This window comes from Somniosus microcephalus, chromosome 29 (genome assembly GCF_052327205.1).
Source record: "Somniosus microcephalus isolate GS21.2 chromosome 29, FLI_Smic_1.0, whole genome shotgun sequence".
In the NCBI taxonomy this organism is placed as follows: Eukaryota; Metazoa; Chordata; class Chondrichthyes; order Squaliformes; family Somniosidae; genus Somniosus; species Somniosus microcephalus.
The window spans coordinates 25,560,676-25,588,106 of record NC_141015.1 but is presented as its reverse complement, the minus strand read 5'-3'; the positions used below and the strand labels follow the sequence as shown (position 1 = coordinate 25,588,106).

The 27,431-nt window shown below is 47.4% G+C and overlaps 1 protein-coding gene across 3 annotated transcripts in view; it reads left to right on the top strand.

Moving 5' to 3' along the window:
• Positions 1–1,177: 1,177 nt before the first annotated feature.
• LOC147098566 (uncharacterized) overlaps positions 1,178–27,431 on the top strand; it is a 71,545-nt gene continuing 45,291 nt past the window's right edge. For all 3 annotated transcript variants that reach the window (XM_085970415.1, XM_085970416.1, XM_085970413.1), the window contains exon 1: positions 1,178–1,284. In XM_085970415.1, coding sequence (XP_085826541.1) covers positions 1,277–1,284 — 8 coding nt within the window. In that variant the 5' untranslated portion in view covers positions 1,178–1,276. The remainder of the gene's footprint in view (positions 1,285–27,431) is intronic.

Genomic DNA, 27,431 nt, shown 5'->3' with positions numbered 1-27,431 from the left:
ACGTATCTTGCTCCACTTCAAATATTTATCCAATTTTTCCTCTTAAGTCACAATGGTCTCTGCCTCAACCAATCCTTGAGGCAAGGCATTCCATATGCCAATAATCCTCTGCATAAAGGCATCTCTCCTAAGCTCTCGCCTCACTCTTAGTGACAATTTCAAATTGATGTGCCCGCATCACCGATTCCTCAACCAGAGGAAATAGTTTTTCCCTATTCACCCTATCAAAACCCTTCACAATTTCAAAACCCTCAATTAAATCTCCTCTTTGCCTTCCCTGCTGCAGTGCAAATAGGCCCCATATCTAAAGTTTCTCCTCATAACTGTAGTTTCCCATCCTTGTCATCATACTGGTGAATCTATGCTGTACATTTTCTATAATATAATGTTCCTTCTGCATTGGGGTGCCTAAAACTGCACACTGTATTACAACTGGAGCACTGCATACAGTTCTGGTCGCCATATTATAAAAAGGATATAGAGGCACTGGAGAGGGTGCAGAGAAGATTTACAAGGATGATACCAGAAATGCGAGGGTATACCTATCAGGAAAGGATGAACAGGCTGGGTCTCTTTTCTCTTGAAAACAGAAGGCTGAGGGGTGACCTAATAGAGGTCTTTAAAATTATGAAAGGTTTTGATAGAGTGGATACAGAGAGAGTGTTTCCACTTGTGGGGAAGAGCAAAACTAGAGGCCATCAATATAAGATAGTCACCAAGAAATCCAATAGGGAATTCAGAAGGAACTTCTTTACCCAGAGGGTGGTGAGAATGTGGAACTCGCTACCACAGGGAGTGGTTGAGGCGAATAGTATAGATGCATTGAAGGGAGGCTGGACAAGCATATGAGGGAGAAGGGAATAGAGGGTTATGCTGATAGATTTAGATGAGGAAAGACTGGAGGAGGCTCGACTGGAGCATAAATGCCGGCATGGACTGGTTGGGCCGAATGGCCTGTTTCTGTGCTGTATATCCTATGTAATCCTATGTATGTAAAAACTGTGGCCTATCCATTGCCTTGTACAAATTTATCATTACCTCTTTGGTCTTGTACTCTGTGCCCGTAACATGATAAGGTAGTCAATAGTAACATGCTGAACAGGCACTGTTGTTCTACCTATGTGCCCTGCTGTTCCACAAACACTTGTATCTTTTGAACTTTAGTCAGTGTTACAAGGGTCTGATGCAATAAAAGTCTTAAATTACCTGCCTATACCAGAGCATTCTGTCAGCGCTAAGAACCATCTGACATTGAAGCACTATCAAAGGCTCCAGAATGCAGAGGTAAAGTGGAAATTACATTGTTACATTTTAAGTTCTGTTGAATGTAAACTTCAGGAAGCAGATGTATGTGACACGGTTATAGTTTAAAACCTGGTTATAGTGTTTTTTATTTCAAGATTTTAGTGGGTTCTATAGCTATAGTCTGAGCCGTGTGAATTAGATTCCAAGCCACAACCATAGGTGATATGTTTATGTTCCCTAGCCTGATTGTGTTAGCCGTGGCTAAGTGGGTAGCACCCTTGCCTCTGGGTCAGAAGGTTGTGGGCTCAAGTCTTACTTGAGTGCAAAAAATCTAGGCTGACACTCCAAGGGAATGCTGCATTGTCAGAGGTGCTGTCTTTCAGATGTAGATGTTAAACCAAGGCCCTGTCAGCTCTCTCAAGTGTGAATGTAAAAGATCCCATGGCAGTGAGTCGGAGCCCGGTATAAAACCCGGAGAGCAGCGAGGCCCGAGACCAGTCGGGACCAGCGGGAGCAGTGAGTCGGAGCCCGGTATAAAACCCGGAGAGCAGCGAGGCCCGAGACCAGTCGGGACCAGCGGGAGCAGTGAGTCGGAGCCCGGTATAAAACCCGGAGAGCAGCGAGGCCCGAGACCAGTCGGGACCAGCGGGAGCAGTGAGTCGGAGCCCGGTATAAAACCCGGAGAGCAGCGAGGCCCGAGACCAGTCGGGACCAGCGGGAGCAGTGAGTCGGAGCCCGGTATAAAACCCGGAGAGCAGCGAGGCCCGAGACCAGTCGGGACCAGCGGGAGCAGTGAGTCGGAGCCCGGTATAAAACCCGGAGAGCAGCGAGGCCCGAGACCAGTCGGGACCAGCGGGAGCAGTGAGTCGGAGCCCGGTATAAAACCCGGAGAGCAGCGAGGCCCGAGACCAGTCGGGACCAGCGGGAGCAGTGAGTCGGAGCCCGGTATAAAACCCGGAGAGCAGCGAGGCCCGAGACCAGTCGGGACCAGCGGGAGCAGTGAGTCGGAGCCCGGTATAAAACCCGGAGAGCAGCGAGGCCCGAGACCAGTCGGGACCAGCGGGAGCAGTGAGTCGGAGCCCGGTATAAAACCCGGAGAGCAGCGAGGCCCGAGACCAGTCGGGACCAGCGGGAGCAGTGAGTCGGAGCCCGGTATAAAACCCGGAGAGCAGCGAGGCCCGAGACCAGTCGGGACCAGCGGGAGCAGTGAGTCGGAGCCCGGTATAAAACCCGGAGAGCAGCGAGGCCCGAGACCAGTCGGGACCAGCGGGAGCAGTGAGTCGGAGCCCGGTATAAAACCCGGAGAGCAGCGAGGCCCACCAACTCAGCAGCGGGGAGAGAGGTAAAAAATAATCAGTGTGTGACGTCACCAAGGAGCAGGTAGGTGATTGGTTGGTGAGTATTTCTCTTTTTTCAATACGGGAGCGGAGCGGAGAGGCAGCAGTCGGCGAGACTCGGGGCCATTTAAAAAACAGCTGAGGCGGAAGTAAAGCTCTTGAGCTTTTTTTTCAGAAGCGGACCTGGTGGGAAGCACCCAGGTGAAAGGTATTTAAGGAGGGTGGTGGCTTAAACCCGAGTTCGTACAGAGTAGGAACTCCCACCCGCCCTCCTCCTCTAACCTAGTAGTCTTTTAGCAGCTGTCTAAAAACAGAGGTCACAAATTTTTTGGTCTCAGTTTCTTTTCAGCAGGGCAGGAACCGGGAGTAGCGGGAAGTCGGCGTAGGACCAAGGGGACACAAGACCGGGAAGTCAGCGAAAGACCAGGGAGGTAAGACAAACTGGTAAGTACTTTCCTCAAACCTTCCTAGAAAGTAAAACCAAAACTAGTGGGATTTGGTTAGTTTAAAAAGGAATAAGAGGAGTACAGTATACATTGGTCTAAGTAAGCTTCGGGAAAACAAAAGTCGATAAATAAACTAAAACTAGAAAATTAAAAAGTAATATAAGGGTTAAGTCATGGCAGTAGAGCTCGGACCTGTGTCATGCTCCTCCTGTAACGTGGGAAATCAGGGACGCTTCCTGTGTCCCTGACGACTATGTGTGCGGGAAGTGTGTCCAGCTGCAGCTCATGTGGGACCGCATGACGGCCCTTGAGCTGCAGATGGACTCACTTTGGAGCATCCACGATTCTGAGAGGGGTGTGGATAGCACATTTAGTGAGTTGGTCACACCGCAGGTTAAGGCCAGCGTAGACAGTACATGGGTGACCAAAAGGCAGAGCAAGGGCAGGAAGGTAGTGCAGAAATCCCCTGGGGTTGTCTCCCTTAGCAACAGGTTCACCGCCTTAGGTACTGTTGTCGGGGGGGGTGACACATCGGGGGAAGGCACCAGCAGCCAGGCTCATGGCACCATGACTGGCTCTGTTGCAAAGAAGGGAGGGAAAAAGAGTGGCAGGGCTATAGTAATAGGGGATTCGATTGTAAGGGGAATAGATAGGGGTTTCTGTGGTCGGGACCGAGACTCCAGGATGGTATGTTGCCTCCCTGGTGCAAGGGTCAAGGATGTCTCGGCGCGGGTGCAGAACATTCTGGAGGGGGAGGGGGAACAGCCAGTTGTCGTGATACATGTTGGTACCAACGACGTAGCTAAAAAAAGGGAAGAGGTCCTACAAGTAGAATTTAGGGAGTTAGGAGCCAAGCTAAAAAGTAGGACCTCGAAGGTAGTAATCTCTGGATTACTACCAGTGCCACGTGCTAGTAAGAGTACAGAGAACAGGATAGTTAGGCTAAATACGTGGCTTGAGCAGTGGTGTAAGAGGGAGGGTTTTAAATTTTTGAGGCATTGGAACCAGTTTTGTGGTAGGTGTGACCTATACAAAAGGGACGGTCTACACCTGTGCAGAGATGGAACTGATGTTCTCAGGGTAATTTTTGATAAAGCAGTTCGGGAGCATTTAAACTAGTATGGCAGGGGGCTAGAAACCTATGTAGTGAAATAGAGGAAAGTGAAAGGCAGACAGAAATAAATGGTAAAAGGGTGAGGAACAAAAAACAAAGGGCCAAACTAATTCATAAAAAATGTGAGCATAAAAAAGCCTGAGGGTTTTATACCTTAATGCGAGAAGCATCAGGAACAAGGTAGATGAATTAGCTGTGGAAATAGAGGTTAATAATTATGATCTAATTGGGATTACGGAAACATGGTTGCAGGGTGAGCAGGGCTGGGAGCTTAACATACAGGGGTATTCAGTATTTAGGAAGGATCGACAAAAAAGAAAGGGAGGAGGGGTAGCATTGCTAGTAAAAAAGGGGATAAATGCAATTGAAAGGAAGGATATTAACTCAGTTAATACAGAATCTATATGGGTGGAGCTAAGAAATAGCGAGGGGTGAAAAACATTAATAGGAGTGGTATATAGGCCTCCAAATAGTAAAATAGAGGTTAGGGAGGGCATCACGAGGGAAATTAGAGAAGCGTGCAATAAGAGCACAGCTGTCATCATAGGTGACTTTAACTTACATATAGATTGGACTAGCCTAATCAGTAAAAATAATGAGGAGGAGGAATTCCTTGAGTGTTTAAGGGATGGTTATCTGGATCAATATGTCGAGGAACCAACTCGGGAACAGGCTATATTGGACTGGGTACTGTGCAATGAGAAGGGACTAATCAGTAATCTTGTTGTACGGGGACCCTTGGGTCAGAGCGATCATAACATGATCGATTTCTCACTCGAAATGGAGAGCGAAGAAATTGACTCAGAGACTAAGGTCCTGAATTTAAACAAGGGGAATTATGATGCCATGAGACGGGAACTGAGTAGGTCTGATTGGACAACGTTCCTGGGAGGACTGGAGGTAGATAAACAATGGCAAACATTTAAAGATAGAATGACAAAATTGCAAAAATTGTTTATACCAATCTGGCATAAAAGGAAATCTAAAAAGGTGACTCAACCGTGGATAACAGGGGAAATTAGAGACAGCATAAAATCCAAAGATAGGGCGTATAAAATAGCCAAAAAAAGCGCCAGAGCGGAAGATTGGGAACAGTTTAAGATAGAGCAAAGGAGGGCAAAGGGCATAATCAAGAGGGGCAAAATAGCTTACGAAAACAAGCTGGTGGAAAATATAAAAACTAACTCCAAAAGCTTTTATAAGTATATCAAAAGGAAAAGACTGGTGAAAACCAAAGTTGGTCCATTGCAGTCAGATACGGGGGAATATATAATGGGAAATAAGGAAATGGCAGATCAACTAAATGCATACTTTGGGTCAGTCTTTACGAAGGAAGACACAAAAAACCTCCCTGGGATATCGGGAAAAATAGGGACATTGGCAAAGGAGGAACTGACGCAAATCAATATCTCTAAGGATATGGTGTTAAGGAAGCTAAAGGGATTGAAGGTGGACAAATCCCCAGGGCCTGATAACATGCATCCTAGGGTACTGAAGGAGGTGGCCCTAGAGATAGCGGATGCACTAAGGATGATTTTTCAGAATTCATTAGACTCGGGAACAGTGCCCATGGATTGGAGGGTAGCTAACGTTACCCCACTATTCAAAAAGGGGGGTAGGGAAAAAGCAGGTAATTACAGACCTGTAAGCCTTACATCAGTTGTGGGCAAAATGCTGGAGTCCATCATTAAGGATGAAATAGCGGAGCACTTAGCAAATGGGGACAGGATAGGACAGAGTCAACATGGATTTACAAAGGGTAAATCGTGCTTGACTAATCTATTGGAATTTTTTGAGGGAGTAACTGGTAGAATAGATGGGGGAGAGCCAGTAGATGTGGTGTACCTGGACTTCCAAAAGGCCTTCGATAAGGTCCCACATAAAAGATTAGCATGGAAAATTGAGGCTCATGGGATAAAGGGGAAAGTATTGGCGTGGATAGGGAACTGGCTGTCAGATAGAAAACAGAGAGTTGGAATAAACGGCTCATTTTCTGAATGGCAGGCAGTAACAAGTGGGGTACCACAGGGATCTGTCCTGGGCCCCCAGCTGTTCACAATTTACATTAATGACCTGGATCAGGGAGTCGGATGCAGCATTTCCAAATTTGCAGACGACACTAAACTAGGAGGGGGGGTGGGCTCAGAGGAAGAGACCAGGAAGCTCCAGAGCGATTTGGACAGACTGGGCGATTGGGCGGATAAATGGCAGATGCACTATAATGTGGACAAGTGCGAAGTTATCCACCTTGGGTGCAGGAACGGGAGGGCAAATTATTATTTAAATGGCAATAGATTGGGAGAGGGGGAAGTACAGAGAGACCTGGGTGTTCTTGTACACCAGTCACTGAAGGCGAGCATGCAGGTGCAACAGGCGGTCAAGAAGGCAAACGGTATGCTGGCCTTCATAGCAAAAGGGTTAGAATACAGGAACAGGGATACCTTGCTGCAGCTGTACAGGGCACTGGTGAGACCACACCTCGAGTACTGTGTACAGTTTTGGTCGCCTCATCTGAGGAAGGATGTTCTTGCCATGGAGGGGGTGCAGCGGCGATTCACCAGGCTGATACCAGGAATGGCGGGAATGACCTATGAGGAGAGACTATGTAGTTTAGGGATGTACACGCTGGAGTTTAGAAGATTGAGAGGGGACCTCATAGAAGTGTATAAAATTCTGACAGGTCTAGACAGACTGGATGCAGAAGGAATGTTTCCCTTGGCGGGTGAGAACAGAACTAGAGGACATAATTTAAGGATAAGGGCTAAACCATTTAGGACAGAGATGAGGGGGAATTTCTTCACTCAGAGAGTGGTGAACCTGTGGAACTCATTGCCACAGAGGGCAGTGTACGCCAGCTCATTAAATATATTTAAGAGGGAATTAGATATATTTCTACGGGCAAAAGGGGTTAAGGGTTACGGAGAGAAGGCGGGGACGGGATACTGAATTAAAGGATCAGCCATGATCTCATTGAATGGCGGAGCAGGCACGAAGGGCCGAATGGCCTACTCCTGCTCCTATCTTCTATGTATCTATGTACTATTTTGAAGAAGAGCAGGGCAGTTATCCCTGTGACATGGCTAATATTTATCCCTCAATCAACATCACTGAAACAGATTATCTGGTCATTATCACATTGCTGTTTGTGGGAGCTTGCTGTGCACAAATTGGCCGCTGCATTTCCTACGTTACAACAGTGACTCCACTTCAAAAAGTGCTTCATTGGTTGTACAGCGCTTTGGGATGTCCGGTGGTCGTGAAAGGCGCTATAGAAATGCAAGTCTTTCTTTTTTTCAAATTATATCATTATTAAAGTGAAAAAAATGTATAACGAGGTATACTTCTTCTTCCTTTCACCCTGGATTTGCTTTGCATGGCTTCGCATCCCTTACTAGTTTTAGCGCTATCTCTTCCTTGAGTTATTATGGCCAGTTGTGGATTTACTGCAAGTCACTGATCCCTTCAGGACTAATGGGCTGTCAGTGTCGTATATGCGTCCTGTCTAAAAACATTTTGCTCACAGTTTGCCATTCATAACCCTTTTAGAAACTGACAAAAGCCATAAAGCTTGCTTGTACATAAAGAAAAGACTTGCATCCCAAAGCACTCTACAGCCAATGAAGTACCTTTTGAAGTGTAGTCATTGTTGTCCTGTAGCGGCAGCCAGTTTGCGCACAGCAAGATCGCACAAACAGCAATGTGTTAATGACCAGATCATCTGTTTTAGTGATGTTAATTGAAGGATAAATGTTGGCCCCAGGACACAGGGGAGAACTCCGCTGGCCTGTCTTCTTTTACATCCACCCGGGAGGGCAGACGGGGCCTCGGTCTAAACTCTTATCCGAAAGATAACGGCCCAGAAATTCGGGTCAGGGGCTTCCCGCAGGTCTAAGCCCCCGACCTGCACTTACCTAGCGCGCCGGCCGTTCAGCTGTGGGCCCCCGTGGAATTCCGATCGGGCGCCTGGTCCAGCTGCCGGCGAGCAGTGCTTGCGTATCCCAGGGGCGCAGTTAGTTCGATGCGTCCCCTGGGATCACATGGGCCATGGGGAGCCAATTGGAGCAGGGAATGCTCCATTCATAAGATTGACAGGAAGAGCTGTCAAAACTTATAAATACTACGGCCCCAAAACAGCACTAAATCTTCAAATAAATTTTAAAAAACATCACATTTTTTAAATAAACTATAAATTACATGAAATAACTATTTTAATCAATAATTTAAATTTTTGAAATTTTTTTTTAATTTTCTAACGGGGCTAAAAATAAATTTACCTTGCTTTAAAGTATTTAAAAATAATAAACCTGTGGAAAAAATGTTTTAATTTTAATTAATTCACCACTTACCTTGTAAAAAGCAGGCCTTGCGACTGCTTTTTAAATGTCTAACTTCTGGAGACTTACCCTCCCGGGAAAACCTGCAAAAAAAACGCAAGTTCGATGCGCACGCGCAGCCTCTCCTGTGCATACGTTCGAACTCTTAACCCCTGCTTTCAGGGGAACGGAAGTGCCAGTTTCCCGCACATGCGCGGTGCATGCAGGAAACCGGCACTTCCATTGGGCCTACGGGTGAGTACCCCGTGCGTACTCACCCGTGGAGACCCGAATTTCTGGGCCAACACGTCCAACAGTGCAGCACTCCCTCAGTCTCATGGAGTAGGACTTGAGCCCACAAACTTCTGACTCAGAGGTGAGAGTGCTATCAACTGAGCCATGGCCGACACCTAACTTGACTCTCGTTAATGTAAACTCTCTGGGCTTGAAATTCATTATAGCCCAGGATGGTACATGAGCAGTGGTGTACATTCAAAGAGATATTTCACGACTTTCAAGAAAAATATATTCCACTGAGGAAAAAGGGGCATAAAAGAAAAGACAGCCATCCGTGGCTAAGTAAAGTAATAAAGGATAGTATCTGACTGAAAACAAGGGCATATAAAGTAGCCAAATCTAGTGGGAGGATAGAAGATTGGGAAGCATTTAAAAGCCAGCAAAGAATAACTAAAAGATTAATTAAGAAAGGGAAGATAGATTATGAAAGTAAACTAGCAAAACATATAAAAACAGATAGCAAGAGTTTCTACAGTTATATAAAAAGAAAAAGGGTGGCTAAAGTGAATGTTGGTCCCTTAGAGGACAAGACCGGGAAATTAGTGGTGGGGAACATGGAGATGGCAAAAACGCTGAACAAATATTTTGTATCAGTCTTTACAGTAGAGGACACTAAAAATATCTCAACACTGGACAAACAGGGGGCTATAGGGGGGGGAGGAGTTAAACACGATTAAAATCGCTAAGGAGGTGGTACTCGGTAAGATAATGGGACTAAAGGCGGATAAATCCCCTGGACCTGATGGCTTACATCCTACATCCTAGGGTCTTGAGAGAAGTAGCGGTAGGGATTGTGGATGCATTAGTGGTAATTTTCCAAAACTCCCTGGATTCAGGAAAGGTCCCAGCAGATTGGAAAACTGCTAATGTAATGCCCTTATTTAAAAAGGGAAGTAGACAAAAGGCTGGAAACTATAGACCAGTTAGCCTAACATCTGTGGTTGGTAAAATGTTGGAGTCCATTATTAAGGAAGCAGTAACAGGACATTTGAATAAGCATAATTTAATCGGACAGAGTCAGCATGGTTTTATGAAGGGGAAGTCATGTTTGACAAATTTGCTCGAATTCTTTGAGGACATAACAAACAGGGTGGATAAAGGGGAACCAGTGGATGTGGTGTATTTGGACTTCCAAAAGGCATTTGACAAGGTGCTACACAAAAGATTACTGCACAAGATAAAAAATCATGGGATTGGGGGTAATATACTGGCATGGGTGGAAGATTGGCTATCTAACAGAAAACAGAGAGTTGGGATAAATGGTTCATTCTCGGGTTGGCAATCAGTGACTAGTGGTGTTCCGCAGGGGTCAGTGCTGGGACCCCAACTCTTTACAATCTATATTAACGATTTGGAGGAAGGGACCGAGTGCAACGTATCCAAGTTTGCCGACGATACAAAGATGGGAGGGAAAGCAGTGAGTGAGGAGGACATAAAAAACCTGCAAAAGGACATAGACAGGCTAAGTGAGTGGGCAGAAATTTGGCAGATGGAATATAATGTTGGAAAGTGTGAGGTTATGCACTTTGGCAGAAAAAATCAAAGAGCAAGTTATTATCTAAATGGAAAGAAACTGCAAAGTGCTACAGTACAAAGGGATCTTTGTCCTGGTGCATGAAACACAGAAGGTTAGTATGCAGGTACAGCAGGTGATCAGGAAGGCCAATGGAATCTTGGCTTTTATTGCAAGGGGGTTGGAGTATAAAAGAAGGGAAGTCTTGCTGCAGTTATACAGGGTACTGGTGAGGCCACACCTGGAATACTGCGTACAGTTTTGGTTTCCATATTTAAGAAAGGATATACTTGCTCTCGAGGCAGTTCAGAGGAGGTTCACTTGGTTGATTCCGGAGATGAGGGGGTTGACTTATGAGGAAAGGTTGAGTAGGTTGGGCCTCTACTCATTGGAATTCAGAAGAATGAGAGGTGATCTTATCGAAACATATAAGATTGTGAGGGGGCTTGATCGGGTGGATGCAGTGAGGATGATACCACTGATGGGTGAGACTAGAACTAAGGGACATAATCTTAGAATAAGGGGCTGCCCTTTCAAAACTGAGATGAGGAGAAACTTCTTCACTCAGAGGGTAGTAAATCTATGGAATTTGCTACCTCAGAGAGCTGTGGAAGCTGCGACATTAAATAAATTTAAAACGGAGATAGACAGTTTCCTAGCTAATAAGGGAATTAGGGGTTACGGGGAGCGGGCAGGGAAGTGGACGTGAGTCTAGGTTCAGATCAGCCATGATCCTATTGAATGGCGGAGCAGGCCCGAGGGGCCGTATGGCCTACTCCTGCTCCTATTTCTTACGTTCTTATGAATGGGCGGCATCATTAGAAAAGTTGGAGAATTAGCGCCAGGCGCTAATGCTTTAGATGGCACGCTAAATTCGTCCTCACTGCTCAAAGAAATGATTGAAGTCCTAATTCAAGCCTTTGGGGGAGAAATTCAGCATGTTAACGCCTCCCGTTAGCGCCTGGGGGAGCGCTAATGGGTTTGTGGCGGGGCTCGGCGAATCCAACAACGCATGCGACATTCACCCGGGATTTAGCACTGGCGCTAACAGTTATCGCCTAGGCCTTTAGCGGCTGCCAGATCGTGACATCAACGCGTGTGGAACGCCCCGTTAACGGCCCAGATGCAAAATTGACTGTCGCCCCCTGCCTTAGCACCGGGCGTGATCAACGGCAGGAAGAATAGGCGTGATGCATTCGGATGGCCGCGGTAGGAACGGTATTTAAAGGGATCAACATCCGGTTTATTTTTAGTGGTCAATCAATGCTGCCTTGTCAGGTTCACATTTCGAAACAGCCATTTTCAGTGAGTTAAACGTTTATGACTTTCAGGCGTGTTCTGCCTGCTAAAAATTTATCAGTTACATTCTGCTAAGATTTCCAAGTCTTACACTTGGTTACATTAATGGGGGCTGTACTGGCACTCGACCTCGCCCTTGTCCTCCAGCATCAACGTCAGGGGCAGAGATGGCAGAGACAAAGATTGGAAAACATGGCCAGAGGGAGGAGGGCCAACGGGGCTCTCAACAGAAGGCCTTACCCTCCCAGGGTATTCCGGGAGCACTGTTCCTACATAAATGTAACTGAGGAGCAGTTTTAGTGATGTTAATTGAGGGATAAATGTTGGCCCCATGACACCGGGGAGAATTCAGCTCCGCTTCACCAAGGAGGTGGTCACAGAGCTCTGCCGCCTCCTGTAGCCAGACCTCCAGCCTCAGATCAGGACCACCACGGCTCTCTCAGTGGTAGTCAAGGTCACCATCGCACTCAATTGCTACATCAGCAGATCCTTCCAGTCTGCAGCAGAAGACATATCTAACATCTCACAGTTTGCCGTCCATCGCTGCATCCGGGAGGTCACAGAGACTCTCTACAGAAGGAGAAGGGACTACATTTCCTTTCCCATCACCAGAGAGAAGCAGGACAAGCGTGCATGTGGCTTTGCCAGGATAGTGGGATTCCCCATGTTACAGGGTGCCATTGACTGCTTTGAGGGCATCCCATAACAATCCTGAGATCTTCCATAACCACAAAGGCTACCACTCACTCAATGTGCAGTTGGTGTGCGGCCACAGACAGCTATCCTCACCATTAATGCCCGCTATCCTGGCAGCAGCCACGATGCCTTCATCCTGTGCCAGCACTCTTTTAGCCATCACATCAAGCTCGCGGCTGGCTGCTCGGAGACAAGGGCTATCCGCTTTCCACTTGGCTCGTGATTCCTCTCCGCAACCCCAACACTCATATAATGAGAGCCATGCTGCCACCGGGAACATCATCGAGCAGACCATCGGCCTGCTGAAGCAACGGTTCCGCTGCCTTGACCGCTCCGGAGGAGCCCCCCAGTACTCGGCTGAGCGGGTGTCCCATTATTGATATCCAAGCTCTGTGTTCTGTGATTGTGCACAGATCAGTGAATTGGAAATGTACCGCATGTGTGGGTTTAAGAAAGGTGGGTTCTTTTTCAATCAGAACTATTTTTAGCCAAATATAACAGGTTCCTCTGTGTACCCTGGACCACAGTGCTAATTTAGTGCACGCCACCACGTGTAGTGTCCAACCTACCATAGCTGAAGTGAGTTCACCAGAAGTATTTGTTGATATATACGAATGAATGATTAATGCTGACCTTCAAGAAAATAACGTGATATAAATCAGATGTGCACAACTTAATCTTTACTAAAAAAAACACAATGTTTTGTGGCTGTCTTCATAAACTACTTGGCCTTGAGGTTTAATATTACACGAACCTTGAAATACATTGTTTAAATGCTAGCATGAAAAGATTTAATGAATTTAAATAAACACCGCCATTAAAATAGCGGACAAAGGGATATTGTAGAAAGACATTAACTGTTCATATGCTGACATCAGCACGGTGCAGTTTCAAGACATTGATAGCTCATTTGGCCAATAATTAGCGTGATGTTTTTAAGATGAGTTTTGGCACCAGAGTGTGAGCCCTTACTTGGTAAAATTCTTGAGTAGAAGGCCACACTAAACTGGTAACCAGAAAGAAATTGAAACATACAGCACAGAAGGAGGCCATTCAGCCCATCATATCTGTGCCGGCTCGTTGAAAGAGCTATCCAATTAGTCCCACTCCCCTGCTCTCTCCCCCTAGCCCTGCAAATCGTATTCTTTTCAAGTATATATTCACTTCCCTTTTGAAAGTTACTATTGAATCTGCTTCCATCACCCTTTCAGGCAGCGCATTCCAGATCGTAACAACTCGCTGCGTAAAAAAATTCTCCTCATCTCCCCCCTGACTATTTAGCCAATTACCTTAAATCTGTGTCCTCGGATTACCAACTCTCCTGCCAGTGGAAACAGTTTCTTCCTGTCTACTCTTTCAAAATCCTTCATAACTTTGAACATCTGTATTATATCTCTGCTCTAAGGAGAACAACCCCAGCTCCAGTGAAGAAGTGGCTACAGGGTTTTCAATACTTTTCCGGGTCATAGAGTGCCATTAACGCCCGTAATGTTCTCATTCAAGCACATTTGTAACGTCCGAATACTTTTAACAACAGTAGAGCAGGCCACTCAAGGAACAGAACAAAATATCTCCTTTAAATGCTAAATACCATTTACGTAGAGGCTGCTATTGTCCAGTGAATATGTTCCTAAGGTGGAGATGCTGTTCCTGTTGTCTCTGAACTCGTGGTACACAGTAACTTTAAGCGTCTTTAGGATTCGGCTACCTCAAACTTTAGTTGAAAGTGAATGTCTGAGGAATACGCCTGATCCAAGGTAGCCCTAAAGGGGCTAGGACTAGTAATTATCCCTTCAACGGAGGCGGGTTGGGGGCGGGATGGCTACCCGCACCCCAGATTCTGCCATTTTCCCGGCAGTCCCGCCTCTAAACCCGCCTCCCCAGGGCTAGCAAGATCGCCCCCAAATTCCAATAGTCTGCAATGGATGAGCAATGGTGCTGGGTGTCTCCCACTATCCAGTCAAGCAATGAGGCAATTTAGTAGCACTCCCAACCCGCAACTCTATTGTAATGTTGCCAGCAGAGGAGAAAATGTAAGTTCAGTTCACAGTGCATACTTCACCAGGGGGAATATCGATGTATGGCAACCTCACATGAATAAATAGCCAGACTATGAGTGTTTCGCTGCCTTGTGATACTGTTTCCCTCAGAGCGACATTCAGGATCAATCATTTAGCCATAAAATCACTATAAAAGCCAGCCACTGCGGTGACTGCTATTGTGACTGCGTGCAGGTTCTTGCTGGCAATGCCTGTTCCCAGGGAGATGCAAATGTGGAAATCTGACTGATCTCTGACAGGACGATGATAATAAACAATATGTGAACGGTTTGTGTAGGAGAGAGGAAACAAGCCAGAATTGACACTGAACTAATCGCATCTGATAAAAACATCAATGGAGATCAGCAAGGCTACAGGGAAAGTAATGCTAACCTGGTCATGGCAATAAAATAGATATATTGGGCCAGATTTTGTCGTTTCCCAACCGCCTGGAGTGGGGGGGAGGGTTTCCGGTAGACTGCGGGAAACCCAGAGTTCTGAGTTTCCTGGTACGCTGTGGAGTTTTAACAGGCTGATTGACAGGCTGGCTTCCAGTCAGGCGGATAACACTGACCAAGAACTGGCAGGACCAGCGGGGTCCGACCCCCGACCCCTGACCCCCGACCCCGGGGGTGGGGTGGGCTGCTAGTGGGTGAGCTTGGGGGGTGGCGACCAGGAGGAAGCATTCCTGCTCCTCCCGGCCCACGAGGGTTGCTCCCCGAGGCAGTTGCAGCCACCGGGGAATCTGGAGCCCCGGGATCCCCGGCCGCCAGCAGGTTAAAGCAGAGGCTGTAATGATATCAGCAAATAGAGATGGTATTTGCCTGTTCGATTATGATGCCTTAATAGCATGTTTGCAGGTATTGATTACTTATGCCTGACCAGCAGAGGTCATGTGAGAGACAAGCAGTTTGGGTTTAGTTTCAGTTTCATCCTAGACGCATCACTAGCATAATGGTGTCTCCTGAATGCTGTATAAAGAGTTGAATAGACTCTAGATTAAAAGACAAGGGCCTAGAAATTCAGTTGGGCGCGCCAGCCATTAGCGCCTTAGGAGGAGTAGATCTCGAGCGCGAGGCGCTTAGCGCCCGGGCGCAGCGCGATCTGCGCCTCGCCCCAACTTCAGTAGACATTTAGCGCCGGCGCAAAGTCTTAGCGCGCGCCCTGCTGCGCGCGCAGATCATGACGTCATTTCGTCGTGCAACGCCCTTTGTGCGCCCGGAACCGGAACTTCACTCGCGCCGCCCCATTGTGCGCCGGGTGGCCCTAACGACTGTGAAGTGGAACGGTACACAGCCGAGGCGGGCCGCGGGGAGCGCAAATTAAAGGGCACTTACCCTGCACTATAAAGGCCAGCCATTTTGCAGCATTCACTCTTGTGCAACGGTTTTTTGGAGAGAGACCAAGGAGGAGAGCTTACTGCTTTGGCCCAACACTAGGACAGGTATTTTTGGCTCAGGCCAGAGCTTAGCAATTATCTTTGCCTTCATTGAGATCTCAGTGTTTGCCAGCATATAATGGGGGCTGCATTGGGTGCCAACGCTGAGTTTCAGCCTTATGCCGGAAGGGCTTACAGACGCCGTGAGAGAGTGGCAGCCCTGGCTAGACGCAGAGGGGGCAACAGGCGTCGCCAAGTGAGGCCTTACCCACCCAGGGTATACTGCCAGTAGTCCTCCTATCTGACCATGTCTGCCGCGCAGTGTGTTAGGAGGCTGCGATTCAGAAGGGAGGTGGTTGCAGACATCTGCCAGCTGCTGCACAGAGATCTGCGTCCACAGCTGATGCGCAGGACATCTCTGTCGGTGGCAGTGAAGGTGACGGTGGCTCTCAACTTCTATGCCACCGGCTCCTTCCAATCCGCTGCTGGGGACATCGCTAACATCTCCCAGTTCGCCGTGCATTGCTGCATCTGCCAGGTGACCAATGCCCTTTTCAGAAGGAGACATCAATTCATCTCCTTCCCCATGACCCTGGACAAGCAGCAGCAGCATGCAGTGGGATTTGCAAGAATAGCGGGCTTCCCCATGGTGCAGGGCGCCATTGACTGCACACATGTGGCTTTGCGGGCATCTCTGGAGCATGCCGAGGATTACCGCAACCGGAAGGGCTACCATTCCCTCAACGTACAGCTGGTATGTGACCACAGGCAGCGCATCCTAGCTGTCAATGCCCGCTTTCCAGGCAGCAGCCACGATGCCTTTATCCTGCGACAGACAACTGTGGCTGACATGTTCCAGGCACAGCCTCACCCAAGAGGATGGCTTATCGGCTATGGACAAAGGCTATCCTTTGTGTACCTGGCTCATGACCCCGCTCCGCGCGCCCACGACCCCTGCTGAAGAGGCATACAACGAGAGCCATCAAGCGACTAGGAACATCATAGAACAAACAATCGGCGTCCTCAAGCAACGGTTCCGCTGTCTGGATCGCTCCGGGGGAGCCCTCCAGTATTCGCAGGAGCGAGTCTCCCAATTCGTCGTCGTTTGCTGCATGCTGCACAACCTGGCTATCCGCAGGACTCAGGCACTGCCACCTCACATTGGACCACCACCTCAGGAGGAGGAGCAGGAGGAGGAGGAGGACGAGGACGAGGAGTACCAGCCCAGGAGGGAGGCAGAAGGTCCAAGGGCCGCCCGTCGGCGGCTTATTGACCGTCACTTCTAGGCCCCCTGTCAGGGAATGGCTTGTGCCAATGAAAGAACATGATTGCAGCCGCTCCGCAAGCCGTCAGCCGGTTAAGGCAACAAACACTTCAAAGATCAAACATGGACAATGTGAATAAATAAAATGGTTTATTGTACAAACTCAGGGCCCTTCCCACATGAAAACCAAAAACAGACGAAACCCCCAAAAAACACTCACACACATGACTCACTCCCACAACCTGGGGAGCATTAACAAAAGATGTAAACAAAAATGGCCTTCATCCTCGGCCTTCACAAAACACACATTCCAGAAAACACAACATTTGGACACACCCTCTACTTAGTGGCCCGCGAGGGCGATGCCTTCTGCAAACTTTGGCGGCGCCTGCACGCCCTGCTGCTCCTCCTCAAAGTGAGGCCATTGGCTGCTGCAAGGCTGGGGGCAGGCTCCTGAGGGGCACATGTCGTGACGGCAGATGCCCTTGGGGGTCGGTCTAGACGAGGTCTGGCCGTCGAGGGGCCGGCTGGTGAATGCTGCAGCTGTGGCTGGCCAGCATCAGTCGCTGCAGTAGCTCCTGGCAGCTCCACTGGGGGAGTGGCAGTGGCGGCTGGAGGAATGGGGGCAAGCTGGCGGATGGCAGGCGCTCGCTGGTCGCCTGAGACACTGGCACTCGGCCGGGCCAGCACTGCAGCATGCGCACCAATCTGCCGAGGGACAGACCGCTGTGCTGCTGCAGCGCGCTGGGTGCCCTGGTGATGCCTGGCTGACACAGCAAGTGTGGCAGCAGTGAGTGCCCGTGTTGACCTGTTCAGTGACCGCATCAGAGCACCCAGTGACTGCACGGCACCACTGATCACCTGGCCACTCGCTGCCTGAGCTGCCCCGAATTCCACCCGACTGGTGGCCTGTGAGGCCCCGAACTCGGTCACACTCCGAGACAGGGACTCGATGGCCTCAGGCAACCGTGCCACTACCCCCATGAGCTCCGTGTGCCGGTGCTCCGAGTCCGCGGACAAGTCCTCGAGGCGGCGCATCTCCTCAGCGTTGGCCGTCTCCGGACTGGAGGCCGGACTCTCCCTCTGGGGAGAAGGCCGCCGAGCTGGCCGACCCTTCCTGCGTTGCTGGACGCCGCTGGGCCCAGCAATTGGACTCCCCTCCGACCCTTCCCCCCTCTGGGGAGAAGGCCGCTGAGCTTCCACCCCCCTCCCGCGTTTCTGCAGGCCGCTGGTCCCAGGAGCTCCCCTCCCCTCCGACACTTCCCCCACGCTCCCCTCCAGGGAAGACGTGCCCCCTACATTGGCATGGGTTGCCGTGGCTGAGGGTTCCCCTGATGGGCCGCCTTCCTCTTGCTCCTCCTCCTCCTCCTCTTCTGAGGGGCTGTCACTGGCAACTTCAGGGACCTCCTCCTCACCATCTGAAAGCAGGAAGGCACAAGAGTAGCTTTAGAGTGAGGAGAGGGCATCAGCGAGGGATGCATGAGTGGTGGCATTCAGCGCATTGGTCGGACAGTGGCAAAGGATGTAGATCTGATGCGCAAGTGGGACGAGAGAGGTCCAAAAGGTGATGTCCTTACCATTGGTGCCCAGAACAGGGTCGGCATCTCCAGATGCAACTGGGCCAATCACCCGGGCACCCATGATGCGCTCCATGCGATGTTGCAGCTTGGTGAGCGGCTGGATCTGGGGTCCGCCTCCCCCCGTCGCAGTCCGGCTCCTCTTATTATTGGCCAGCTTGGCCTGCAAGAGAAAGGACGGCCTCTAAGTACAGTGTGTAGCCCTGATCTTGTGTGCACTGCCTCCCATGGTCGAATAGCCTGGCCAGTGTGTAGCCCTGATCTTGTGTGCACTGCCTCCCATGGTCGAATAGCCTGGCCAGTGTGTTAAGTGCACAATGTGCAATTGATGTTCATGAGTGTCCCATAGCTGCTCCATGAGGGCTGGCCATTAGGGCTTTCAGGTCCCTTTGCCCATAATGTGAGGTGCACATGCAAGGATGAGGAGGACACTGGAAAGGGTACTCACCCTGACAATCCTGGTGAGGTCATTTAGCTTTTTGCGGCATTGGACACCGCTCCTGGGGACCTCGCTGTTGGATGACACCTTGGTGGCGACATGCCTCCAGGCTCTCCGGTAGACGCGGGCCGGCGGCTTCCTGCCATTGTCCGGAAACAAAATATGGCGTCTCTTCTCCACAGCACCAACCAGCACCCTCAGATCATGCTCTGAGAAGCGCTGCGCTCGTTCACGGGCCTTCTCCATGGTTTCAGGTGCTATTTGGGTCCAGCAGCAGTGTTCAGGCCTAGCTGCAGGGCTCCACTATCCAGGGCGTGGCAGCAGACCAAGTCGACCCTTCCCCCTTAAGAGCTGGCCGGCGCCAGGGTGTCTGCTGTCAATCAAGAAATGGCCGCACCTGCGCTGCGCCCGGCCTCGGCGCTCTCGCTCAGCACCTCCGGCTTAGCGCCTAAAGAGAGGCGTGCATCGCCAGTTTTAGCGCTCGAGCAAACTCTTAGGGCGAAGCTAATGAATATCGGAGAAGTGGCCTCGAATTTGCGCCGGGCGCAAACTTTAGCGGCCGCCCGACTTTACCGCCCCAAAAGTGGCTGTAATGAATTTCTAGGCCATTCTCTTTCATAAATGTCTCATCATTGAACCCACAAAGAAATCAATACATGGTGTCAGAAGTGGCTGAAAGAGATGAAGAGAAAAACTCTGAAGTTAAATCAGCTCTCCACAGATTAGCAAGCCAAAAGAGAACATCGTTACTTACCATTAGAGAATAGCTAACGAAGTGAAAAATGGAAGGTTTACTCCCACCGGCGACGCTTCAGTTGACAGGTAATGTGGCTGAAAATTGGAGGAGGTTCAAACAACGTGTGGGGTTGTGTTTATCAGCAATCGGAGCTGACGAGAAAAGTAATGAAAGGAAATCGTCACTGTTCTTACATGTCGTGGGTGATGAAGCGCTGGAGGTGTATAATAACTTCACATTCGCTGCTAATGGAGACAAAATGAAGCTAGATAAAATAATGGAACAGTTTGAGGCCTGCTGCATACCTAAACATAACGTGATGTTTGAGAGGCACAGATTTTTCACATGTGTTCAGAAAACGGGTGAGACTATTGATCAGTATGTGACTGAACTGAGAAACAGAAGCAAATCATGTGAATTTGGGGGACTGACAGACTCGCTGATAAAAGACAGACTGGTGTGTGGTATTCCAGATAATGGTCTAAGGGAAAGACTGCTAAGAGAGCAAGATCTAGACCTGGGAAAAGCCATAGCACTGTGTAGGGCTACAGAGACTGTGAAGTTACAGGCAAAGGAGCTGTTCAGTGACAATAGCTGCAACGTGGATGCAGTGAGTAAGAACGGACACAAACCGTTTAACAAAAAGAGCGCCAATGTGAAAAAAGAGGCATGGCCAGCGAACGAAAATGAAAGGGACAATCGAAAGACATGTAGTCGCTGCAGTACACAGCATCCACCAAGAAAGTGTCCAGCATATGGTAAAACATGCAATAGTTGCAACAAGAACAACCATTATGCCTGTTGCTGTAAGAACCAAGCGCAACAAAGCAAGGCCCATACAGTAGATGAAAGCGGGATAGAGGAGTTCAATGTAGATGTTGTGTCTGAAAACAAGAAAGAAGAAAGAGACTGGATGCTGACACTAAAAGTGAATGACATACACATTCCATTTAAATTGGATACTGGAGCACAAGTTAATGTGATATCAGAGACTGATTTTAAGAAAATTAGACCCAGACCAAAGATACATGGAATAAAAGTGAAAGTGACAGGATACTCAGGTACTGATATACCAGTGAAAGGAAGATGCATTGTCAAAGTAACACACAAGGGCAGAGAGCACATGCTAGCATTAATCGTGGTGCCAAAGGATGTGCAAGCCATACTAGGTTTAAAAGCCTGTGAGAGACTGAACCTGGTAAAGAGAGTCCTCGTTGTGGAAAGCGAAGGAGAGACAGTCTATGATGAACTCATGAAAGAGTACAACGACCTATTTAAGGGCCTAGGCTGCATTCCAGGAGAACACACGATCAGAGTAGATAAAAGTATGACACCGGTCATACATCCATGCAGAAAAGTTCCGTTTGCTCTTCAAAAGCAACTGAAGGCAGAGTTGGACAGGATGGAAAGCCTGAACGTGATTCAGAAGATAGATGAGCCAACTGAGTGGGTGAGTTCCCTCGTCGTAGTGGACAAAAAGAATGGAAAGCTCAGAATTTGTCTGGATCCAAGAGATCTAAACAGAGCAATAAAGAGAGAGCACTTCAAGCTTCCTACACGTGAGGAAATCATGGCACAGTTTGCAAATGCAAAATATTTCAGCAAGTTAGATGCATCATCAGGATTTTGGCAGATGAAGCTGGACGAAGCAAGTTCAAGACTGTGCACGTTTAACAGTCCATTTGGCAGATACAGATTCCTAAGGTTACCATTTGGCATTGCCTCAGCTCCTGAAGTGTACTATCCATATGATCTATGAGCACCTGGAGGGAGTTGATACATCAATGGATGACATCATAGTATGGGGAACCACGAGAACTGAGCATGACGAGAGACTGAAAAAAGTGCTGGAAGCAACAAGGAAAACAAACCTGAAGCTGAATAGAGAGAAATGCCAGCTCGGGGTGACAGAACTGACATTCGTGGGAGATATCCTTAGCAGTGAGGGCATCAGACCAGATCCCAGAAAGGTGTCCGCCATTGAGAATATGCCAAAGCCACAATGCAAAAAGGACGTGCAGAGGTTTAATGGAATGATCAACTACATGGGGAAATTCATATCCAACCTCTCAGAAAAGATGGCGCCACTGAGAAGACTAACTGAAAAGAACATAGAATGGGAATGGAATCATGAGCATGAGAAGTCGTGGAGCGATCTAAAGAAACTGCTCACAGAGGAACCAGTTCTGAGGTTTTATGACCCAGCGAGACCCATCAAGATATCATCAGATGCATCACAGAGTGGGCTCGGTGCTGTTCTTCTGCAACAATATGACTACTGGCAACCTATTGCATATGCATCACGCTCAATGACAGACGCGGAGACGCGATATGCTCAAATAGAAAAGGAGCTGCTCAGCATCACATATGCCTGTGAAAGATTTCACCAGTTTGTGGCAGGACAAGCAATCAGTGTAGAGACTGACCATAAGCCCTTGATTGCATTGTTCCAAAAGCCACTAAATAGCTGTCCGCTTAGAATACAAAGAATGATGATCAGGCTGCAACGCTATACACTGAATGTTGCGTACACACCGGGTAAGCTGATGTATACAGCAGACACGTTGTCCAGAGCTGTTGACCCAAGTGAGCCCGCAAACACCACAATGGATGACAAAGTGAACGCCTACGTGGACATGATCACAAGTGCACTGCCCATAGCAGATGCAAAAATGGAGCTCATAAAGACTGAGACAAAGAAAGATGAAACAATGAGACGACTGAGAAAAAGCATCTTGGATGGATGGCCCAACATGAAGCAAGACTGCTCACCTGATATAGCAGAGTACTGTAACTGCAGGGCGGAACTATCAGTGGTCGAAGACATCATCTACAAAGGAAGTAAAATAGTTATCCCAAAGAGTCTGAGAAGAGAGATGCTAAAAAAGATCCATGGAGGACATCTGGGAATCGAAAAGTGTAAGAAAAGAGCACGAGAGGTGATGTACTGGCCACGAATCAACCAAGATGTGACAAATGAGGTGTCAAACTGCACAATATGCCTGAAATATCGAGCAAGCAATCCGATAGAACCACTAAAGCCACACCCAGCACCAGACAGACCTTACCAGAAGGTAGGCGCTGACCTATTCGTATGTCAAGGGAAGGACTATCTTGTAGTCACAGACTATTACTCCCTGTATCCAGAGGTTGGTAGACTGCACACCACCACTGCAGATGCTGTGATAACATGTATGAAAGCCATATTCTCCAGACATGGTGTGGCAAGCGAGGTCTTCACAGACAACGGACCTCAGTTTTACAATGCAAGTTTCCGACACTTTGCCAAAGAGTGGGACTTTGTCCACACAACGTCAAGTCCTCACTTTCCACAGTCCAATGGACTAGTGGAAAAATCGGTCCAGACAGTGAAAAGACTGATGTACAAGGCAAAAGACAGTGGAACTGACTTCTACCAGAGCATGCTTGTATACCGCACAACGCCGCTCGAGTGTGGTATGTCACCAGCCCAACTCCTGATGGGACGTCGGCTAAGGTCAAACCTACCCATCCCGGAGAACCTCCTGAAAACAAAAGAGGGGGAGAAAGTGAGGAAGTTCAAAGAACAACAGAAAGAAAAGCAAAAGTACTACTATGACAGAGGAACACAAAACCTACCTGAACTCCACACTGGTGACCAAGTAAGGTTCAAAGACAAAACAAACATATGGACTCAGAAGGGAACTGTCCTGAGTGAAGTTCAACCAAGATCATACACCATTCAGACAGATGAGGGTGCTGTTCTGAGAAGAAATCATCGAGATCTTCTCATGGGACCAGCCACAGCAGGTCAAGAGACTGATACTGTTGAACAACCTGATCACACAGCTGAGAACCAATCATCTGAGGCAACAACTCAGATTCAAGGACAATCAATCAGAAAATCCTCAAGACACGTGAAGCCTCCTGAGAGACTCATTGAGCAAATTTAAGGACTATTGTTATAGAAGGAAGTAATGTTATCTTATTCTTTCTTCAAGTTCTAGTGTATTGACATATTTCATGTGAACACACAAAGCAAGGTTAAAAAACCTTGATCATGATAATGATAATGTAAGTTCATTAAGTGTTACAGTTAAAATGCAGATTAATACAAAGAAAACATGTTGTTAGTTAAAAGTAAAATACTTTTGTTTTAAGGAAAGGAGATGTAATGATATCAGCAAATAGAGATGGTATTTGCCTGTTCGATTATGATGCCTTAATAGCATGTTTGCAGGTATTGATTACTTATACCTGACCAGCAGAGGTCATGTGAGAGACAAGCAGTTTGGGTTTAGTTTCAGTTTCGTTCTAGATGCATCACTAGCATAATGGTGTTTCCTGAATGCTGTATAAAGAGTTGAACAGACTTTAGATTAAAAGACATTCTCTTTCATAAATGTCTCGTCATTGAACCCACAAAGAAATCAATACAGAGGCTTCAGGCCTCATTATAATATTTAAAATGCCAACCCGCCTCCTGGCAGCGGATTGGCTGACCGCCTCCCCCCCCCCGTCCCTCCTGTGTAAAAGGTGAAAGTGGGCGGGTTTGAGGCGGGTTTTAGATTTTTTAAACTTTAACTCCTCCCCCCCACCACCACCTCCAATCCACCCATTTTTTCATGTTAAAATTTCCCCCATTGTGTTGGCAAGGTTGAGAGATACTACTGAATGTAGCTACCCAAAGTCCCTCTGCAAGATTTATTGCATCTATTTTTTTCCTCATATTCTCAGAGATAAAACGTTGTGCGTGGACAGTTGGATGTCGCAGTGCATTAGAACACTGGGATGGACCATGGCACTGATCAAACACTGGTTGTAAAGATTTCTATGTGAAATGAGTTGGGTAGTTATAACTGAGTCTCCCGCACAAAAACTGGCCCAATTTGGCATTACAGTGACAACACCCTTCAAAGAGGTCAGAAGGATGGCGAATGGAAAATTGGCATTGGTGCAGTAAGGAGTGCTCTTCTGAAATTAGGGATAAGGCACTCTGTTTGTAGGCCCTGGAACCCATTGCCCTGGAACCTGTAATATATGTGGGTACAACAAATGAAGGACAGAGACACCATGAGGCAAAGTAGAAGGTCTTGATGTTAATACAATGTAGAAGGGCTTGACGTCAATACTGAGAATGACACAGTAGAAGAAGAATTTCCATTTTCTAACAGAAGAAAGATTTGCATTTATGAGCCTTTCACGACCACCGGACGTCTCAAAGCGCCTTACAGTCAATGAAGTACTTTTTTTGAAGTGGAGTACAGCCCTGATAGCCTTGCATTTGACAAGCACAAGAGCCATTTAAAAAATCATTATGGGGCAGCATGGGACTCTTAGCCTCAACCGTTTTTTGTACTTGCACAGTACACGGTTGTAGATAAAATCAACCTTATTCAAAAACAACCACACAACACCTGTGAGCGCGACACTGAAGAGGAAATTGTGAATGGTAAACTGATTGAGTTGGAGACTTAGTGAATCATCCAATTAATTACTTGTCTTCTCTCACGAATGTGAAATCCTCAAAACTGACAAGCTCAAGAGGTATCAATAAATTATGGCAACATTTGTCATGTGTGAAATATGGAGCTTATTTTCCTGGAAATCATTTTCCCTGAACTCGTTGTCCCGGAATTCATTGTCCCGGAATCATTGTTCCTGGAACTCGTTGTCCCGGAACCCGTTGTCCCAGAACGTGTTGTCCTGAGGGAGTGCTGCACTGTCGGAGGTGCTGTCTTTCGGATGAGATGTTAAACAGTCTGCTTTCTCAGGTGGATATGAAAGATCCCGCGGCACTATTTCGAAGAAGAGCGGTGTCCTGGGGCCAATATTTATCCCTCAATCAACATTACTAAAACAGATTATCCGGTCATTATCACATTGCTGTTTGTGGGATCTTGCTGTGCGCAAACTGGCTGCTGCGTTTCCCACATTACAACAGTGACTACACTTCAAACAGTACTTCATTGGCTGTAAAGCGCTTTGGGACGTCCGGTGGTCATGAAAGGCGCTATAGAAATACAAGTCTTTCTTTTTTTACTTTTTACAACTCCCTCCAGCATTGCATCTCAAAGTTCCGATCATAAACCAGAAGGCAGTGCTCAGTCTGTGCGTTTGAGAATACATTTGTAGAGCCCTGAATTTGCCAATTTTACAATCATGCGATGGGACAGCAGAAGTTAGGTCCCTGTGAATTTAGTACTAATACAGCACCCCTTGGCGCAACTTAAAAGTGGCAGCAAACAAGTTCTGTAGCGATATTAATGGGTGTATGTCATGTGTCATAACTGTGTGCACCTCCTGTATAAATGGCATATGGTACGGATCTGATATGATACAGCAGTGATGCGGGTCCCAGTAAATGACTTTGCTCTAGGTCAGGTTGGTCTATTTCCATCTATGAGCCCAGAATGAAATTGAATCATCAGAACTTGCCTTTAAGGAATGAACCTAATCGCTCTTTCTACAAGCGTGCACAGAAATTGTTTTACTTTTTTTTTTGTTTCTTAAAAAAAAATCCTCCTGTCAGTCACCCCGAGAATAGATTTGTTACTGAATAGCTGAGCACTCCCAACTGTGAACAGGTAAAGACGCTCAAATTAATTCCGAGTCTTCGCTGTGCACTGGGCTGTTTAAGCAAGACAAACAGGAATATGGAAATCAGTGAGATGGAGTAATTCACATTGCAAGTCACACTCCATGCTGACAATGGCAAACAGCTGTGTGCCTTCACAACCATGCTTGGCTTTTTATACCAAACTAGGCTGATCTACTGTTCTTTGTTGGCTAGTAAGTGATAATAATCATTATTGCTGAAATAATCCCTAATTATAGCCTATAGATAGGAACAATGCCCAATCATTTTTTTTTTGCATTTTCTACACTGACACAGCTTTTCACAGCAGCCTCACTGAATATGCTATGGATATGAATGTGGACAGCACATATTTCTTACATTCCTTTACATTTTCTGCATTTCACAAAGGGCGACTGACACCCCTGGTGTCCTGGGGCCAATATTTATCCCTCAACCAACATCACTACAACAGATTATCTGGCCATTATCACGTTGCTGTTTGTGGGAGCTTGCTGTGCGTGAATTGGCTGCCGCGTTTCCTACATTACAACAGTGACTACACTTCAAACAGTACTTCATTGGCTGTAAAGCACTTTGGGACTTCCGGTGGTCATGAAAGGCGCTGTATAAATACAAGTCTTTAAAAAAAAAATTTACAACTCCCTCTAACGTTGCATCACAAAGTTCCGATCATAAACCAGAAGGCAGTGCTCAGTCTGTGTGTTTGAGAATACATTTGTAGAGCCTTGAATTTGCCAATTTTACAGTCATGCAATGGGACAGCAGAAGTTAGGGCCCTGCGAATTTAGTACTAATACAGCACCCCTTGGCGCAATTTAAAAGTGGCAGCAGACAAATTCTGTTGCGATATTAATGGGTGTATTGCAAGGCTTAAGTAAAGCTAATGCTGACAGAACCATAATCGGATCACAAGTAGTGCGACGATTTTGCAGATTTTGCAATTGCATTTTGCTGCTTTTTCAGGCTGGGTCTCAGTCGAACTTATTAAGCTGTCTTAGGGTGTGGTCTGAATGCAGATCGGGAGCATTACTTGTATATATGCCTGAGATAAGGTGGATGAACTTTGCCTTTTGAAGCTCAGCTGTTCGTCGTTCCCCTGTGTTATAGTAAGGTTAAGCCGATAACAGGGCTTGATGTGCAGATGAACATAGATAAAGG